Raw genomic sequence first — 19,963 nt, 5'->3', positions numbered from 1 at the left:
ATTTGGGGGGGGGGTAGGGGTGATTAAATTACTTCTCTATTGTTTCGGATGGCACAACAAAGAACCATACTGAAGACCATCCCGATAATCTAAAGTGAGAGAAAGAGAGAGAGGGTGAGAGAGAGAGAAAGAATGGATTAGATGATATACTTTTAGTTAATTTTTTTTGAATGATTAATGCATTAATTTAGATACTTACCATAACCCCTGCGATACCAATCCCCACATAGCCGATGATGAAGAGCTTTTCATTGAAAAACTCTTCGATAGCCGTGACACAATCCTATAGAGAGACAAACACAAACACAAACAGAAGATTGTCATTTTCTCCTTTCCTTCATCGTGCAAACCTTCTAGCAGACAAACTAGGTATTAGAGCTATCCCAGCCTCACAGGCAATGGAATTGCAGTATGTATCATAGGTGACCAGGATATCCTCATCCCTCATTAGTTTTTTAAGCAGACCCCTTCCTGCTAGATGTAAGCAGATTAGATGTTCCCACAGGAGAGAGCCAGGCTTTGGTGCTTGTGTGATTGTGTGTGTGTGTGTGTGTGTGTGTGTGTGTGTGTGTGTGTGTGTGTGTGTGTGTGTGTGTGTGTGTGTGTGTGTGTGTGTGTGTGTGTGTGTGTGTGTGTGTGTGTGTGTGTGTGTGTGTGTGTGTGATGGTGACTTGAAACAAGGGCAAGGGATGAGCACTCAAAGACAAAGACCTTTCGCCAATCGAATTGTCTGCCTGTGTGCTATAAATAAAATCATGGCTCCTTTGAGACCCTGAAGGCTCCACTGGCTCACTGAATCACAAGAGACACCAGGGTGCTGGGCTGGTGGAACCGTGACACACACACACACACACACACACACACACACACACACACACACACACACACACACACACACACAAACACAGACACACACTCCTGTCTGGTGTCCAGTATAACAAACACACATACTCACATACACAGAGAGAGAGAGAGAGAGAGAGAGAGAGAGAGGGAAAGACAGAGAAAGAGAAACTCACCCTCATTTCAAAACACACACACATGTATCAGACAGCTGTTTAGTGTCACACACACACTTCTCTGACTGCTGTACAGGGTAACACACAAACATACAGACGCACACACACTCACCTCTGTCAAGTATAACACATCCCCCAGAACTCCATCAGCCTTTTAGTGAGTAACGTCAGTATAGAGTTAGTCAGTATAGTCACCTCTGAGTCACGTCTTATTTATGAGAGAATACCTCATATACAGTACGCCCTGTCTGCTGTGGATATCTGGGACAGCCATGAATGACTTACACATCATCAGGTATGGCTTACTGACAACTATTCTAAAATTCAGTCAGAACATGTCTAACATGGTCAGAAGAGGTGTGTCCTTCTGAGAGCTTTTGCTCTTTCTGCAGAAAAGATTTGACTATAGTAAAGTCTTAAATATCAGCAAATGTCAATATAATGCTTAAACTGCTATGATGTCTTTGGTAAGGACGTATGTTTCTACTGAATGTTCTGGTACATTCAGCTTTATTTTTAGTGTATTTTCATATGTTTTAAAACAACAGCCTACACAGGCTATAACAATAAGCACCAAATGATCATCTTCACTTGAGAAATTCATTCTAAGTAGCGCTGCAGAGTGCTCCATTCCTAAATGTAAATGCCAGTTCTGCAGTGGGTGCAGATGTCTGTCAGGAAAGTGTCCGCCATTGCAGGGAGAAGAAGAGCAGTAACAGACAATTGTCCCCTCCCAGTGTCTCACCGTGGGCAGCTGTCTCTCTACTGCCCTCTGGTGTTCCTGAAGTGTAAGTTAATCACTGTCTTCTTCCCAGTCGTCATCACTAACATCTGTTAGTTTGTTTTTATTTTATTCATAATTCTTGTTAAGGTTGCTGATATCTGAGCTCAACAGCCAATAGAATACACCCCTCCCTTCTGAGCTCCTTAAGCAAAGTTGTTAATTGGCTAGAATAGTTTGTTTCCCATTTACAGATCAAGGACTGGTGTCCTAACACCTGATGATTTTTTGACCTCACACACTGAACGCACAGCCAGAGGAACGTGAGGAGAATTTAGCTGAATTTGAAGATGTGACAGATCAAGGACTGTGCCTTTAACTGCTAATCTCAAGTGGAGCCCTTGTGTGTGATTGGTTGGTCCATTATTCCTATTGTATCCTATTCTCCACATGACTGCATTCCTGGCTGATGTCAACCCACCACGTGCTTGGAATACACCCCCCAGGTATAAAAGCTTTCATTGAGAAGCGCTCATAGTTACCTTGGTTTCCTCGGTGGCGTCTGGACACAGGGTGGGGTTGGCCTCGCTGCCTCCACAGCACTGCAGCTGTACGTGGGGAAGAAAAAAGTACACACTCAGCATGAGGGTACAGATCTCGGCGACACAAAGGAAAACATGCCTGACGGGATAGAGAGTCTACACAGAGTACCGAGGTCAAAGGTCAGAGGGCATGGGTTACTCACAACAGTGTGGTATATGGAGGCGATGGCGGTGCCGTTGGTGTTGTCCTGCAGGGAGTTCAGATAGAAGCTCTCGACCTCATTGATGATCTGAAGTCATTCAAAAGAAAACAACAGAGAAACAGAGAAAATGAAAGGAGAACATTTTACGTAAGCTTAAGTGGTCATATCCAAAACATCTAAGGTTCATCTAAGCCACTTCACTGGTGAGAGTCATACCTTGTCTTTGTTTAAGAATCCAAAGACTCCTGCGGCAACCTCCGCCCCAAAGATGATCATCAAACAGGCAAAGAACTGCAGAACACAGTAAGAAATTCACTGGCAGCTGTGAAGGTGATGTTCTGCTATTGTACATTTCATTGTATAGCTATAAACAGCAGAATGCTCAAAACTACATTACCCAGCATTCAGTGTTGAGCGGAGCATAGAACCATAAATGAGACATGACACTTGAGACATTATGATAACCAGCGCCCATAATTGAATCTTAACACAGTAATTTAATTTAGTGCTGGCAAACGGATGTATTTCAAAGGAAGTGCAAATGTGTGCATTCCTATGTGTGTGTGTGTGTGTGTGTGTGTGTGTGTGTGTGTGTGTGTGTGTGTGTGTGTGTGTGTGTGTGTGTGTGTGTGTGTGTGTGTGTGAGCGGCTGGAGGGGGGTGGCAGTGACATACCAATCCAAGAAGGCATTGCGACTCCCGCATAGCCCCACAACAACCGAAGAATCCCACCAGCATCATGACCCCACCAGCAATGATGAGGATGTATACGGCTGGAGCGAGAGAGGGAGGGAGACAGAGAGAGAGAGGGACGGAGAGAGGGAGGTAAACAGAGAGAGCCAGGGAGGGGGGGGGAGAGAGGGGACATTATAATACATTGTTTATTCACCATCATGAGAATGAAGAACAATGAGAAGAAGAACACATCCACACCTGGCCTTTAGAGGGCAGCATAATCCAACACCTTTGGCAAATTAATGAAGGGTCTTACATTATGACGGCACTGTCACAGATCTCCTCTATGAAAATAGCAAGCTCTTATATGATTCGTGTTGTGCTAAAACACAACCACAATATCCGGGTATAATTGTTTAGACACATAATTTACCCTGTAAAGCTGGACCCAGCATGAGAAACTGCATATCAAAAAAGTCAAATTCTTTCTAACCTTCACCAACTGGTGTGAAAAAAAAACAAAGCAACATGAGAAACACGTGAACAGCAGTGGAAATTCCTCTGCGTCAGTACTGTGCTGAGGACACCAGTTCATGTCCAAGGTCCTGTGAGCACAGCTGAGTGAAAGTGAGAACGCGAGAACGAGAAAAAAAAAATACCCTCAGTTCATGGGAAAGCCCGCATCGGTTGAAAACTGGTTTCCGTAATTCCCCCCCACCCCTTCTTTCATGGTTTCATAGCTCCGGCAGAGATCACATCACACACACACACAGGTGTCAGTGGAGACACACCCTTATTGTCAGCGTACTGTTCTCACTCCCACAGCACAGTGTAATGGCAGAGAACAGGGACAGTTAGAGAAAAATGGGCCTAATGGACCACCGTACTCCTTTATGTCTGACACAGACAATGCCCACCGGGCGATAAACATTTTATTTGTGTATCACATCACCAGAGAGAGCATTTGAAACTCAATGAGACTGTGGATCAACATGCTGTGAAACACAGGCCAATGAGGGGTGAGGGGGTGTGAGAGACAGACGGAGAGAGAGAGAGAGAGAGAGAGAGAGAGAGAAAGAAAGAGAGAGAAAGAGAGAGAAAGAGAGAAAGAGAGAGAGAGAGAGAAAGAGAGAGAGTGAGAGAGAGAGAAAGATAGAGATGCTAGCACGAGCTGAGAGTCACATGTCCCGGCGACACATGTTCTGTGCACCCCTGGCCCCCCCTCGTCGAGTCTCTCCTCGAAGAAACAAGGGCCACATTGAGGGCCCTGTGGATGCCCTCATTAGGTCACTCAGGCCCCCGCAACAATGGCCTCCACACAAAGACCAGGAGCACTCATCAGCAGCCGATGCCTCCCAGGGCCAGGGTAGAAAGAGAGGGGGAAGAGGGGGGTGGGGGGGAAGAGTGCGAGATGGAGATGAGAGAGAAAGAGAGAGAGAGAGAGACAGACGACAGATATGAGACACAAGAGTATGTGTTGGAGGGAGAGAGAAAAGAGAAAAGGAGAAAACACAGGGGAAAAAAGAAAAGAGAAAAAGGGGGGGAAATTGAAGGAGAGCAAGAGAGAGAGAGAGAGAGAGAGAGAAAACAGAGAGAGAGATGAGGGAGTGTGAAAAGGGGGAGAGAGGGGGGGGAGAACAGACAGACAGAACAAATAGAAGAAATAGGAGATGAAAAATGAGGGAGAGAGAGGGCATTAGGAGCAGATGGAGGGCAAGAGAGACAGAAGAGGGAGGACAGAAGGATGAAAAAGAGAAAGTGAGGAAGAGAAAGGTGATAATGTCAGAGAGAGAAAGGATGAGCAAGTTTTAATTGGGGAGCAGGATGGAGAAAGATGAAGTGAGAGGGACCAAAAAGAGTGAGGTGAAAGAGGAAGAGAAATGAAGAGATGGCCCTGCGATACAAACAAAGAGAGGAAGAGAGATAAGGAGTAAGGGAGAAGGAAGGAAGGAGAGAGGGATGGAGATAGACTAAGATAGACAGAAAAATGAGAGAATGTTTTTTTTAGTAGTGAGAATCAGAGAGGGAAAGAAGGGGACCAAAGCCGAAAGAGAGATGAGAGAGAGTTGGAAGCAGAGAGGCGAAAAGAGAGTGACTGAGATAGAAAGAGAAGAGGGGGGTGAAAAACAGAGAGAGAGAGAGACAGACTGGAAAAAAGTAAAAAGGTAAAAAGTAATGGGAGAGGGGGGGTTGGTGTTTAAGAGAGCAGAGAGAGAGACTGGGGGAGAAAGAGAGACAAGAGGAGGGGGTTGTTGTTGTAACAGAGTGAGAGGCACAGACTGGAAGAGAAGAGGGCGGGCGGGTGGGTGTGCAGGTGGGCGAGCATCTTTGCTGGGCTGGCATCTGTGGTGCGAGTGGCACTCTCGGGGCCTGAAGTGGCGCGGATGGCGTCATCTCTCTGGCGGCTCGCTGAGCTGTGCTGTGCTGCTCTGCGCTCCCTCTCCTCTCCTCTCCTCTCCTCTCCTCTCCTCTCTCCCTCCTCTCCTCTCCTCTCCTCTCTCCTCTCCTGTCCTCTCTCCCCCTCTCCTCTCTCCCCCTCTCCTCTCCTCTCCTCTCCTCTCTCCTCTCCTCTCCTCTCCTCTCTCCCCCTCTCCTCTCCTCTCTCCTCTCCTCTCCTCTCCTCCGCCCTCTCTAATGGTGCATCCGTGTTCACAGCCTCATCAGCGACTCTAACTGAACCAGTGCTGTAATTAAACCTCAGGGGGCGGGGAGGGGGGGTCAAAGCGGGTTGTTTTTCCTGTTCTGGGTCAGGGGGGTGGTGAAGATGAAACTAGGCAGTTCTCATAGGACTTGCCAGCAGAGAAAACAACCACTGCTGGCAGAGCCCGCTGCACTTTGCAAGTACAGAGAGTGTTCAGACAAGCCGCCACATAATAAACAACCATAAAAAAAACCTGTCATGAAAACTGCTACTCACACTAATGACTCCTTTGTATAGGCTTTGTATATGAACCCACCCTGCCATTGTAGGGCTAAATGGTGATTTGGCTTTCGCAGACGGTCTTGCCAGTCATGGAGGATGCAGACGACGAACAGGAGCTGAGTGTAAAGGGTTCTTTATCTAAACAAAACCCTCATGAAAACAAAGTGACACGCAGGGCAGGTGACTGTATGGAAAGCCAGATCACCTGCATGGAATGTGGCGTATCTGACTGTCTGATCTGGTAATGACGCCTTGGCACACGAGACCAGTGCGGGCTGCCTCTCTCTCTCTCTATCTTTCGGCATCCTGCTCAAGCTGCTCCTGATAATATTTATACGGTTGCCAGGGAGCCGAAGCTACGCAGCCATAAACAACAGCCTGTGCTAGGGCACTCGTGAGTCTGGGCCGCATCTGTGCCGGACCATCTGAGATGCCTGTCACCACCGACGCAGAATCGGCATGTGAATTGTAACACATGAATGTACCGGTGATGTGTTTATATGATATGAGTCTGTGGCAACAGGAAAGCCTCCCTGAGGCCTCTTTCCTGTTGGGTTGCTTTAACTCTGCAATCAGGAGTGAAAATAAAACACAATGAGTAAATTAATTGCAATTAATGAATTGCTCGCAGTACTACAGTTTGCTGAATAGATGGTGAGTTTGTGTGTGTATAACCCTGAGCCTGAGCAGTAATTTTGCTGGTTAAAATGCAAGGTATATAAAGACACTGAATGTATGCTTGTGTGCTGTGAGGGAAACATAATATACATGTCACGAAATTAAAAGAATAATTAGGCTAAACCAGAAAAGAAAGAGATAAGGTTTAAAAAATAACCCCCTTTACCCCACATATTTCTACAAAGCACCCAGCGCTGCTGCAGCTGAAAGAGTGCTTTAAAAATTACACCAAATTGGAGTTAATGAGGAACTAATGAGCCATGGCTTCATCTAAAGAACCTTTTCCAGAAAGCACTCTAGCCAAGAGATTACCGGCCTGGTGGGAGTCACGGCACAGTGGCTCACACACTGTGACATCAGGGGCCTTGCGGGGACAGGGCACATGTCCAATCCCTGGATGCCAAAGGTCTACCAGGGCAAAACCAGGCTGGTGTGCTGCTGGGCATGTGGAGTTCAGAGACCCACCCTGGAGGTTAGGAGGCCCACCCTGCTGAGATGTTCAAAGGTCTGGGTGAGTAGCAATGCCGTTCCAATCAGATGTTATGCACCGTTGCTATGGTTGTCATTTTGTAACGGTCTCTGATATATTTCCTGTGGCAGCCTAAGGATGCTGTTCAGAAACTCTACTAAGATATGCAGGTGAAGTCACCCTTAATAAACAATGCAGAGGTTTGGTGCATGACATCATTAGACCAAAACTGCACACTGGCCTACTACAACCCAGACTTTAGCCGAGAGTGTTTTGACTGAGCACAGACACAAAAATAGCAACTTACTTGGTCACTTCAAATGACATGCCTACATCAAATCCTGACTACAGTTTTACATGGCCCTTAAAAACAACACACCATGCAAAAATGACACACTCTTGAATTATCTTCATCTTCTCTTTAGTTGGTCTCTGACCAAAAGAAGATTTCTTGTTGGATTCTTTAAGTCAATGGCTCCACAAAGACCTTTCCTGCTTTGAACCTCCTTGCAGGCAGGAACAGTTTCTAAGCTTTATCACAGCTTGAAACTACTGAAAGGAAGAACAGGGTTCCCCAAAGACTGCTTCCACTGAGATCTCTGAAAACTGACTATCATGAAGGTATATCTGCAGTGAGTTCACTGGCAAACATCATGTTATCTGCAGTGAGTTCACTGGCAAACATCATGTTATCTGGAGTGAGTTCACTGGCAAACATCATGTTATCTGCAGTGAGTTCACTGACAAACATCATGTTATCTGAGTCCAAATCATGAAGTCATTTCAGTTTCATATTTTTTCTCTGCTGGTAGGCAGATGTATTCTGGCTCCGCCCGCCTATTGCTTTCAGGCCAGTTTTCCCTGAGATTATTGTTTTAGATATGTAGGTACACTGGAATTCGTCCATTGTGGTTGACTTTAATCATTAACTTACGTATGTTTCATCCGGAACCTACGTCAGACTTTACCTGTCATAAAAATGTAACCTGATGCATTTCTTAACCACGCCCACCTGAGCGTGACAATAGCCGCATCTCCCCAGATGTGACTCTCTCTCTCTGCCGGCGCCCACCTGGCAAGGATCTCTTCACCTCTCTCCCTCCGGGCATCGTCTTTGACCTCCTCTCACCTCAGGCATCGCCTGCACACGGTGAGGAGCAACTCTCTTTGTTCTCTCGCAACAAAGAGAACTCACTTTTGTCTTACGGCCGACACACGCCTAAGATCTCTCAGTCAACTGACTGCTAAGTGAGACGAAGTAAGTTTAGCGAAAGCAGCTAACAATAGACCTGCTAGCTAAATTGCAGAGGAAAGCAGCTAACAATAGACCTGCTAGCTAACTCTACACAACGGGAACAGAAGGCAGACCAACGTTCTGAGCGATCAAATCCTCCGACCTAAACTGCAGGGAAACAGACATCACAGCAAGGACAACTTTCTCCATTTACGGACGGCATCATCTCTTCTCTGCTTCATCCACGTCGGACCAGCACAACACTTTTCCCAAAGGACTGGTAACTCTGACATTAACTGGGCATTTAGCTATCCTAGCTATTCACAACCTGGCTAAGCAGAAGACTGTTTACATGCCATTGTTCATGTGTTTCATATGTTTTGTTAATAAATGTAACTGTTTATATATTTTCATTGTTAGTTGGTAGTTGGCTTCGCCACACCATCTGGGTTATCGTTAGGATTGCTTCTCAGACACATCAGGTCTTGCATGCATCACTAACCATTTCCCTCTTCTAACATGGCATCTAAATCACGCATGATTACATATACATTGGCCTTCACATAGCCACACACGCGAAGAGAATACTCGAACTTCACGCTGCATATAGGCTCGCCCTTGTTCACATCACATGTATGTTCGCGTACGTGCACACACATGCATGCGGAACTACGGTGATCAAACAAAGGAACACACACATTCTTTCTGGCACGCCCCTAACAGCGCAACCCCGAGCTCACAAGCTCACACACACATCCCCACACTCCTTCAATTCATTGGTTAGTTACATTTGGCTAGATTACATATTGTGTGTTATTTTCTTATCATTGTGTAAATAAATACTTTGATTATATACGCTGGTTTATTTAATGTTGCACAAGAATGGACGTTGCCAACCTCTTCTATTCAGAATTCCAATGACCTTCAACCATACTATTAATAAGGTAACTTTGGTTGTAGTTATTAATTTAATTATTAATCAGAGTTCCAAATTGATAGTATAATATATTTTATGAGACTGATATATTTAACGAGACTGATTTGTGGATTATCATTATTTTGACCACGTGGAGGACACTACACTTTGTGTGGTGCCCCCTAGGTGTTCAACTTAATTGATCTGCCTTTGTGTTGAATGGTTGATGCCTGTCTAATCGGGTGAGATTACCAACATATTGTTGTTGTTGCAAGGACAGCACCAGTGTGTCTTGGTGGCCCTCGCAAAGACGGTATCACAATTTACACACAATTGCACCCACATTCACCCGGCTCCTGCTCACAGCGTAAGATACCTACATAGTCTGGTACTCCCATGTGAGGCTGGTACCAATTTCACCTACAGATATGAGATTTTAGTATAGATTATAGGAAACCCTTTTTTCACCAGATGAAGCGCTGTGCCACTCTGAAAGGCGGATCGATCAGCGGCCAGTGGGGCTTGCGATGACTTTGAAGTAAAACGTCTGTTTGAAATGTAGTTACAACAAAAGCAGCAGTGCTAGAGAGACAAAGCATACAAAGAGTAAAAGCAATGCTAGAGCTAGTCAAAGCATACAAAGAGTAGTAGCAATGCTAGCAATCGAAGAATTGAAACCGGAGCAAGAACAATGTGTAAATGTATTCATCAAGGGCAAATACATTGTTTCCTTACTGCCAATGAAGTTTGGGGAAAGGCTAATATATCAGCTTGCACCGTTAGTGGCGGAGTAGGAAGAATATCAATCAAATTCAGTTTCAAAGTCTACGCCCATTAGGATGCAACAATTGCAAACAATCCCCAATTGTGTGTCCAGACCCATATATCCACAAAGTGAATTTGAGTCTGCTTGAAGCAGGCAAGGGAAACTGTAACTCTGTGTCAAAACTCAGAGTCAAGGAAACCCTTTTGGTTTTGGTTTCTAGAACTGCATCTTTAATGACTTTGAGAGTGGGTGGTGGTGGATGCTTCTAGCAATAACAGATAGCCATTGCACTGCGCAGTACAGCATCAAGCGGAGCCGCCATTACGCCTCCAGATCCAGAGATCTAATAAAGCAGCGCTGAGGCTCCGCAGCTGCCTCATGAAGAACAGCACACCCAGAATGCAACACCAGACAGCCATTGGACAAGAGAAGCGCTGGTGCCGCTAGTTTATTCCTCCCTCCCTGTGTCCCCAGAAAGACGTCAGTATTAGAGGGTTCATCCCAGCTGCCAGAGGGTCCGGCATACATTTGCGGAGGTCTGCGTAAAAGCTTCCAGACTGAGATTAATTGGCCTCATAGACGGAGCAAGCGCTAGAAACTCTTACTCACCCCTGAACCCCCCGGGGGAAGAGAACGCTGTCACGGGCAATAAAAGCCTCTTATTTCATTTGGCAGCCATCAGCGGAAAGTAACCTGGTTTTGGTGGGAAACGCCATTACCGCCCCTACCCTGCTATCACTATAAGCGAACACAACCCGAAAGCTCTTCTGGATTCCTCACAGGAGGAGTTAGATATAATGACTTCCTCATTCCTAATGCCCAGCACCAATAATGGATACTGTGGTGGAAGAGAGTGGAACCCCCCCCCTCTGAACGAGACAGACATTCACACAGTTCAAAGGGACACTCTCCATAAATATTTATGTCACACAAGTGTAGTGAACTCTCTGGTGACAGGCTGGCAACCGAGCAGCCAAACTGGTAATGTGACTCCATGCTTCACATGGCTTGAGGAACCCAAGCCACGCAGCAGATAAAACTGGCATGCCACCAAGACATCAGCTAATAGCGGGGCCCACATCTGGCCGTGGCTCTGTCCGACTGTCAACCTCTTACCTGAACAGCCGCACCACCTGTTTAACTCTTAACTCACCGATGAAGAAGGTGTCAGGGGCGCCCTCTTCGTTCAGGAGCGAACTGGTGTCCGGGTCGAAGCGCAGCCACAGCCCCACGGCCAGGACGAGGGAGCCGGACAGCTGCGGCACACACAGAGAAGGAGACGTTAAAATGCAACAGCTTCTGCAACAAAACAGCTGCTGATATTTTAATGTCCGACAGGAATAAACTGGAGCCTAATCACAAGCAGATTCATCTGATTGAACTGAATAAACCAAAGAGTGTTTGAACAGTGTTTATATTGCTACACATTGCCTTAAAAGAATGATTTGTGGGTATAATATAATGTGGGAATAATGAGCACCAAACCCCTCTACACAGAACAAGCTAAAAATAGCAACTTTAACATTTGACTTGGACAGCAGCTGAATAGACACAGACATAGGCTAGCTGGGAAAGGACCCGTGCCGAAATTCAACAATGCTTTATAATGCTGCACCTGGCAAGATCTTCTTTCTCAGTACATCAGGCTTCTTTGGATGAATCCCTACACTATATGTAAAAGTCAAATTAACGTTAAAATCACTTCTGGTCATCTGCTGTAATGCCCCATCAGTAAACAGTAGCACACTCTGAGTGGCCGAGTGACCATTACAGACTTTGAGGGCCGGATACCCTTTTTCCCCTCTCATTTCCTCCTCGTCGTTTCCAGGGTAACCTTGGCCATGACACCTCATTGATTGAAACTCAGTAAGATAAAGAGCGCCATGTAATCCCGTCTGAAGCTTGCCATCTGTCCTTCCAGAGGGACACCATTGTTATGTAGTGGACTATATCCACATAAAAAGCACTCAGGCATTACCAGAGCAATCCAGTGATGGTGGTTTCGCATCAAGGGCGCAGTGGCCCCCCGCTGTGAAGTCATACATGTTTAATCCATGCTGTAAATCAATCAGTGTTTGGTCTAAATAGTTAATTATGTGAGAATAAACTGATTCAAGGACATGTTCGTGCCAATCAAACATTATCATCATAATTAGTAGTTCCTATTCAAATCCCTTTTGGGCCTGGGGGTAGTTCTCTGTGTCTGCGGCGTAGGAGTTGCTCTGAGTAAGTCAGTGGAACTGCACTGATTGGAAAACATGAGCATAAAGCAATAGTTATATATAATACTAAATAACTATAATACAGCTATAGTTCTTTGCAGAAGCTGCTGTTGGGGCCCTTCTAAGTGATCGTTATAAACCAACTAAATTAGCAGGCATGAAAACGGGTCAGGGGTGAAAAAGGTGAGAAGGATATTACCCCTCCAGGAGGGTCCGGGGGCATGCTCCCCCGTAAGAAAAATTGTAATATTCCATATTTTAAAGCATCAATCTGATGCATTTAGAGATGCTTTTTTTTGCCAACCTGGGGAGAGCTGGAGAAACTTAACTTCAGCCATGAGTCCAAAATTATTATGGCCTCCTTACTAAGTATTATGCACTGATGTCACTGGGTCTAACATACAGTATAAGAGGCACAATGTGGTAAGGGCACCACAAATGGCTTAATGCATAGCCCCCACAAGAGATGGTGGACATGCTGTAACTTAACTTGTCTACTCTTCCATCATGATTGACAGCCAATACAATGTTATATAATTCAGATTTTAATTAGGGCTGTCAATAGATCCAAAAAATTAACAAATTAATCTCACATTTTGAAATGCATTAATCTAAATTAATCGTGATTAAAAGTTTGTTTGACTTCTAAAGACTAAATCTTATAAATTAACGAGTAATCACTTTCAGACAGCGTGTATTTTAGACACTGTTGTTTAATTGTATTTTTTTTTAACACAAAACTACACGCAGAACTGTGTTTTCAAAGAGGCTCAGGCCTATAACTCATACCTATAAAGTGCCAGCCAGGTACAGACTGTGTGCCGCGCAGGGTAGATGTTAAAATGGAAGTAGCCTAGCAGCTGCCAACATAATACGGGCACTATCAGTGCCTAAAGTGGTCAGTTTGCCACTTATCTCCCATCTGTTTGAGACGTCGATGAATTCCTCTGCACAGTCCTCCGCTGTATGTCGCAAATGTTTTTTTTTTTTTTTACTTTCAATGCAAAAGATCTCAATTTCCATACATTGTCAATAAAATGAGCTGTGACACCCAGGTAATTGTCATTTCTGACTGACATCCAGTTGTCACCAGTAAGGGCGACGCTGGCAGCTTGTTCGAGGAGCTGAATTGTTCGTGCTCTCTCGCCGTCATACAAGGAATGTATGCGACGGTAAATCGTAAGAATTGTCCCCTGAAGCAATTCGAATCACCTCAGACAGCCCACCGTCCTCAACTATGTTGATGGGCCGACAGTCACCGGCAACCTAAACTGCGTAAGCGTTGGTAACCTTTTCACGGACTGGTCTAGTTATTTTAGTGAAGTCGTGGAGTGTGGGTTGGCGACCATCTAACCTGGGACTGCTTTCTGTCGGGTGCTTTGCATTAAGGTGATAACTTAAAGACGAGCTGCTTCTGTGATAGCTAAATTCAGCTTGACAAATGCTACATACAACTTTAGTTTTGTCGGTTGTTCCGTCATTTTTACTCTTAAACAGAAACTTTCCGCCCAACAATCCCTCTGCTCTCTCCATCTTCAACTACCGTCTCGGTCGCTCCTATTCCTGACTGCAGGCACGCGGCGGTTTCGTGTCATGCGTCAATGCACATCGGAAGTAAACAAAGTTGCGTTAACTGCCTTAAAATATTTTATCGCATTAATCTCGGCCACAATAATCTCATAGATTAACGCGTTAACTTTGACAGCCCTAATTTTAATACATTTTAATGGCAAATATAGCCTAACAATTTACATTACAGTTCGTAATACTCTCAGAACCAGATCATTCTTTGCCTGAACCACCAGTGTCTTCATGGCCCGCTTTCGCTGTTTTGCCACGTCTCAGCCTCGCCCCTTTCTCTTCTTCAGCAGGCGTGCTTTTAGCTTCTGATGGTGGTCTGCACTGGTCATGCAAGGCAATTTCGCGTTAATATTTCCATGCACTTGCGCTCCCTTCTGGCACGCGCACCTGTTCGCAATTCACTGAATCTCGCGCTCCCTTCTGGCACGCGCACCTGTTCGCAGTTCACTGAATATGAATACCTTCCCCCCCCCCCCCCCCAAAAAAAACATTTCTCATCGAATCTACACGATTCACGTAGGTCACCTATTTTGGTTTCAAAACGGCGAATTTCGCCGAAAGGTGAGGGATTTTCATGCCTGATTAGGTTTGGCTGGATGTTACAGGACAGGGCTTTGTACATGCAGAAGAAGAGGAAGTCGGGTAGGCAAATATGTGCACCCCCCCCCCCCCCATCACAATAATGCTGATCACTCCATCACAGCAATGTCATTCTGGGTCTTCACCCAAAGAGTTCTGGTTAATGTCATCCTCAATCCTACAGTGTCTTGTGCTAATGGGCAGGTCATGTAAGTATTTATCTGAGCAGAACCACCTCCTCGTCTGGTGACACAAAAAGGAAAGGAGCTGATGGGTAAAACAGTTACTGACTCTAGGCCAGATCAGGGCCAGACACGGGCCGGATATGGACCAGATCTGCCCCTCAGTGGGCTGCCATCTGGAGATGACGTTCACCAGGAAAGGGGGATATATGACAGGGGGAGGAACCAGATAACACAGAGAGCTGGAGTCCACAGACAGGCAGACTCATGAGATGAGACACAGACAGGCAGACTCATGAGATGAGACACAGACAGGCAGACTCATGAGATGAGACACAGACAGGCAGACTCATGAGATGAGACACAGACAGGGAGACTCATGAGATGAGACACAGACAGGCAGACTCATGAAATGAGACACAGACAGGCAGACTCATGAGATGAGACACAGGGGGAAACTGCTGTATAATTGATCCCAAAAGGAGGAGCACTTTGCTATATTTTTCTCTAGTTCTCTTCTTACCTTCTTCTTCATTCTGTTTCTAGTTCTTAATGAGAAGACAGAACTTTAATTACATGATTAGAAATATATTTTTTTATTTATTATTTATTATTTCATAGTAGACTAATTAGATATATGAATGTGTTTTTCATTTATGCTAAATGTGCAACCTTCATTTTTGGGACAACCTATGCAAGTATTTCAAGCTAAATTACAGCTGGCTGACACCCACACTGTCCAATGCCATCCAGTAGCCCAGCCCCGTCTCTCCATGTGGGTGGGCAGTCGGGTCGTGACAGTCTCACGGGACGTCCCTGGCGTGGCTTGGCATGGTATGGCGTCACCCGCCTTGGCATCAGCTGCGCCCTGGCACTGTCCCCCAGTGCCCTTGATGCCCACACTGTTCCCCCTGGTGTCCTGGTGCCCCTCCTGCCCCTGGCAGCTCAACACAACGGCGGGGCTTATCTGTCAGCCGGGGCCCCTCCACAAAGACAGGGCTGTGTGCTGCTCGCGGTGGCACCACTCCACCGATGACCGATGGTAGAGATGGCAGCTAAGTCCTAACTCACAGTCCACTACGCTGATCAGCGCGGGCAGGACTCATCATGACCGCCCACTTCATTAGAACAATGATAAAATCATCAGGCCAAAAGTAGAGCACAGCTATGTGTGATGATGGGTAAGAGTGGAGCTTTCTGTCTGTGATTTGATGGTAAAAAACGAAATCATAATAAAGAGGAACAAACGTGGAGCCACACTCTACGTTGCAGCTACCATTGCTGTATTATTAAGCACAATATAACATTTCTCATAACAAATATGAATAGCTTTGATACCTACATATGGTAGGGTTAGGTTAAGGGTTAGGGTTATGACCTTGTAAGTACAGAGTATAAACATTGATACACAGTCATAACCTGTGTATTGCTGTATGGTATAGTTACACTGTGACAGGCGCACTGTATAATAATATGTCTATTGTGGCACTCAGCACTGGGAATGTTTAGATTAGAGACTTTCAACATTGAAATAATACAATTAAAGTTGAAAGTCCGGTTTAATCCTGCCCAGCGCTGCAGGGAGAGATAGCATGAAACACATGAATACTAACCCTAACCCTGTGTATCCTCATGTGCAGGGAGAGATAGCATGAGACACATGAATAACATAAATCTTATCTCAAAAGTCCACTGACCCGTCTTAAAGTCAAGTCAATAAAAAACACACAAGGCCACAAGCTCACAAGAAACTAGGCTACCTGTCTGCCTTGGCTTGTAGATAACCTGTCTGATACTTTTGCTGTATTGGTTGTCCAGAAGGGACATATAACACATACAATGGAAACACATATTTCTCACAGAAATACACGTTGGTGCAGTCTAGCTTCATACAAACACAGGACTAACTAAATATACATCTCCATGCAAGACCATTTTAACTAAGTAGGTACCGACCGTGAGTTGGATCCAACTATTAATTCAAAGCTTGATGCAGTTTAGACAGAGTGTCCGTGTGGGTTTATAACAGCACATACATAACACACTGCACTCGTGGAGTCATGGCCCAGCACGCTATAGACAGACCTGAACTCACATTCCTCAGCACACAGAAGAACATTCACATGAAAATGACAAATTGTTGCACATTTACAGATTGTATCTATGCTATGGCTGCCCCACATATGCAGACTACTGTACACCGCTGAAGCTATGGGCTTCCCCAGGTATGCCTCGGATGTTACAACTGTGTGAAATCCTGCCGTGAGTTCACCTTGGTTGGCCTAGTTTGAGAACACAGAAACCAGAGGTCCTCCTCTGAAAGTCCCTTACTTGTGATATAGATTTTTTGATTCAAGCGAAAGTAGCACAGACCTTAAAGAAAAGCTTGCTGGAAACCAAAATGAAACTCAGCTGGTGACTCAAATTGAGGTGTAATTGCAATCATGGGTGGCCATATGAGCTGACAACAACGGCCAACATCAAATACCTCAGTTCGGAATTGCAGTATGGAAAATAACGAAGTGTTCTCTTTCAACAGAGAGAGAGGGGAAATACACAAACAAAGCAGGGGTGGAGAGGACAGATTGCTTGATGGCAGACAAATGAACACTAAACCTCAACAGTTCCCAGGGAATTGTGTGCTCTATTAAAGGACTGAAGCACTCCACTCAGCTGGGTCTGAGACTGTGTCCAGGGACAAACTCTTGAGATGAGTGTTCTGGGCTCTCTGAAAGGGGAAGCCGAACCAGAATGCAGAGAGGCCCTCACACATGGAGAGATCATGAATTTGTGCGCTCCTGTCTCTCAGTATCCAAGATTAGCCCAAAACATATGTGTGATGGATCACGGTAGGCGTGAATGATGTGTAATTGCTGTGGCAAGACAGGCAGTTGATAGAGGCAAAGTGACTGGGGTGGGAACAAAAGGGCTTGGAACTGGGACGGGATGGGGGGGGGGTTACCAGTGTACCAACTTCCAGACACCAGTGCATGCCAATAGCAAGGCTGGAGAATTCCCCTAAATCCCAAACAAAACCCTGCCTATGCAGCTACAATACTCTACATCCCTGGACACTCAAGAGTGGAGACCACACATGCATCCTTATAAGGAATCCTATGGAAGAGCGGCTCCTTCTACCCTCAGGTCTGGCTGCAGCAGTGATCTGTGTTAGGCGCTAATGTCAAACGTGACAGAGTTGTCTGGCTTCACTCCTAAAAGGTCCAGACAGAGAAGAAGGATGCTGGTGTGGATTTATGCTTCAGTGAGAGACACTGGATGCTTGTGCAACAAAACCACACTCTTAATGTACCTTCTACTGGGCTATGACCACCAATATCAAATCAGCATATTTACTTATGAGTAAACAGCTGGCGGATGTCAACTATAGGTGCATGGAAAAAAAGTGAAATGGACTGACATTCATATAATTTGCATTTTGGAAATTACCCTTGAGAAACGTTCGTGTCTGTTGTAATTATCTGATGTGTCACCCTGATCTCTGACCCAACCAAAGTGGTATCATGTAGCCTAAATGAATCATGAAGTGTTCTCTTTGTCTCGTCCATCCTGGTCAAAGTCTATGGAGTTCATTCATCATCGTTTGACTATACAAAAACAGTTTACAGCCGCCTCTGTGCATTGCATTCTTTCGATTTCACAGTCCATACAGTAAGCTATACACCTACTATGTGTAGCCACATTTCTAATTACACTTAACATATACAGTACAAGCATCCCTCCTGAACGGTCTCAACAGACAGGAAGGACGCTGTGTGGATATTGCTTGTGCAAAAAAAAAAAGACTACACTGTTTTTTTTATCTAAATGTATGATATAGCAACTACTACTGGAAAATGACCACCACGTCAAATCAGTTATGTATATCTACTTATGAGTAAACAGCTGGCGGATGTCAACTATGAGTGCATGGGAAAAGAGTGAAATGGACTGCATGCTCTGACATTCAAGAGTGAAATGTTTATATCATTTGCATTTTGGAAATTACCCTTGAGAAACTTTCATGTCAGTTATGATGTGTGACCATCATCTCTGACCAAACTAAAGTGGTATCATGTAGCCTAAATTAATCATGAAGTGTTCTCTTTGTCTCGTCCATCCTGGTCAAAGTCTATAGAGTTAATTCATTATCATTAAACTATAGAAACAATTTACAGCCGCCTCGTGCGCATTGCATTCTTTCGATTTCATAGTCCATACAGTAAGATATACACCTACTATGTATAGCCACATTTATAATTCCGCTTAAAAGATGTGTTGTTTAGTGTCCACCTTTAAGACGAATGCTTTTTTTCTTTATTTAAAATAATGAATTCTCGTCCATGGAGTTATTTTTGCAGCCTTCGACGCACGAAATCTTTGCAACAGCGACAAAAGATCTCAGCCCAGACCACCACCCTAACATGTTTGATGTGACAACACTCGCTGCTGAGAAAAATAACAGCCAGGTCAATCTGACACAATACCGAATAGATATTTGAAACTAAGATGCAGACGATGAAAGACGCACCAGGAGACAAGAAGACATTCAGGTCAAGCCAAGATACATGGACAATTCGTTACTCAGAGATGCTTAACGAGATGTGATAAATTGATTAGGCAAACACTAGCAACCACCCATACTCTGTAGGCTACGCATCTCCTCCGGATTCCTAGCGATTGCTATGGCAATGAATTCTCGTTCTGAATAACAAATGTCATTATTCAATTGGGACAGCACCAGTGTGCTTCCCTGTGCATACACTTACCCAGAATATGAAGTTAAAAATGAAAAGGAGGTATTTCACACATTTCATCCCGCCTTGGACTTTGCCCATGTTTCTAGTGGTTCCACCCCGCGTAGGCTACTCAATTGCAATAAAAGATATAAAACAATAACGGAACAGAACCGCGTTTTAAAGAAACGTAGGCTAAGTCTCCGTCGGACAGAGAGTCAGTTCAGGGAATTTCAGTTCACGGTGACATGCAGTCAGGTCTATCTCACAACAACCACGGAGGAGTTGTAATGCGTTTCTACCAGGACCGCCCATTCGATCACGACGGGCAGTGGCGTGCAGTGGGAGTGGGACCGCGCTTTGTTTAAAGGCGTGTGTAAAGGGGGACTTAAATGCTCCTTACTTGGATCCATATGCAGCTATTTGATTAAACAACAATACTGCAAGAAACGTATCTATAATAACAAAAGCCCAAATCAATTCTAATGGTAATTGTTGAGGTGAGTAGAGACTGTAAAATG

General features: G+C 45.0%; 1 protein-coding gene across 1 annotated transcript; it reads right to left on the bottom strand.

Annotated features, from left to right (window-relative positions):
• Position 1: 1 nt before the first annotated feature.
• On the bottom strand, positions 2 to 19,769 carry tspan2a (tetraspanin 2a). Its single transcript, XM_012836277.2, has 8 exons — positions 19,476 to 19,769; positions 11,299 to 11,401; positions 3,160 to 3,257; positions 2,702 to 2,776; positions 2,486 to 2,572; positions 2,283 to 2,348; positions 200 to 283; positions 2 to 89 (listed from the first exon to the last, which is right to left on the bottom strand). Exons 1-8 carry the CDS (start codon positions 19,542 to 19,544, stop codon positions 24 to 26), a joined length of 648 nt encoding a protein of 215 aa, XP_012691731.1. The 5' UTR covers positions 19,545 to 19,769; the 3' UTR covers positions 2 to 23.
• Between the last annotated feature and the right edge of the window lie 194 nt (positions 19,770 to 19,963).

The sequence above is a fragment of the Clupea harengus genome, chromosome 5 (genome assembly GCF_900700415.2).
Source record: "Clupea harengus chromosome 5, Ch_v2.0.2, whole genome shotgun sequence".
NCBI classification, from domain to species: domain Eukaryota; kingdom Metazoa; phylum Chordata; class Actinopteri; order Clupeiformes; family Clupeidae; genus Clupea; species Clupea harengus.
This window is presented reverse-complemented; position numbering and strand designations above follow the sequence as displayed.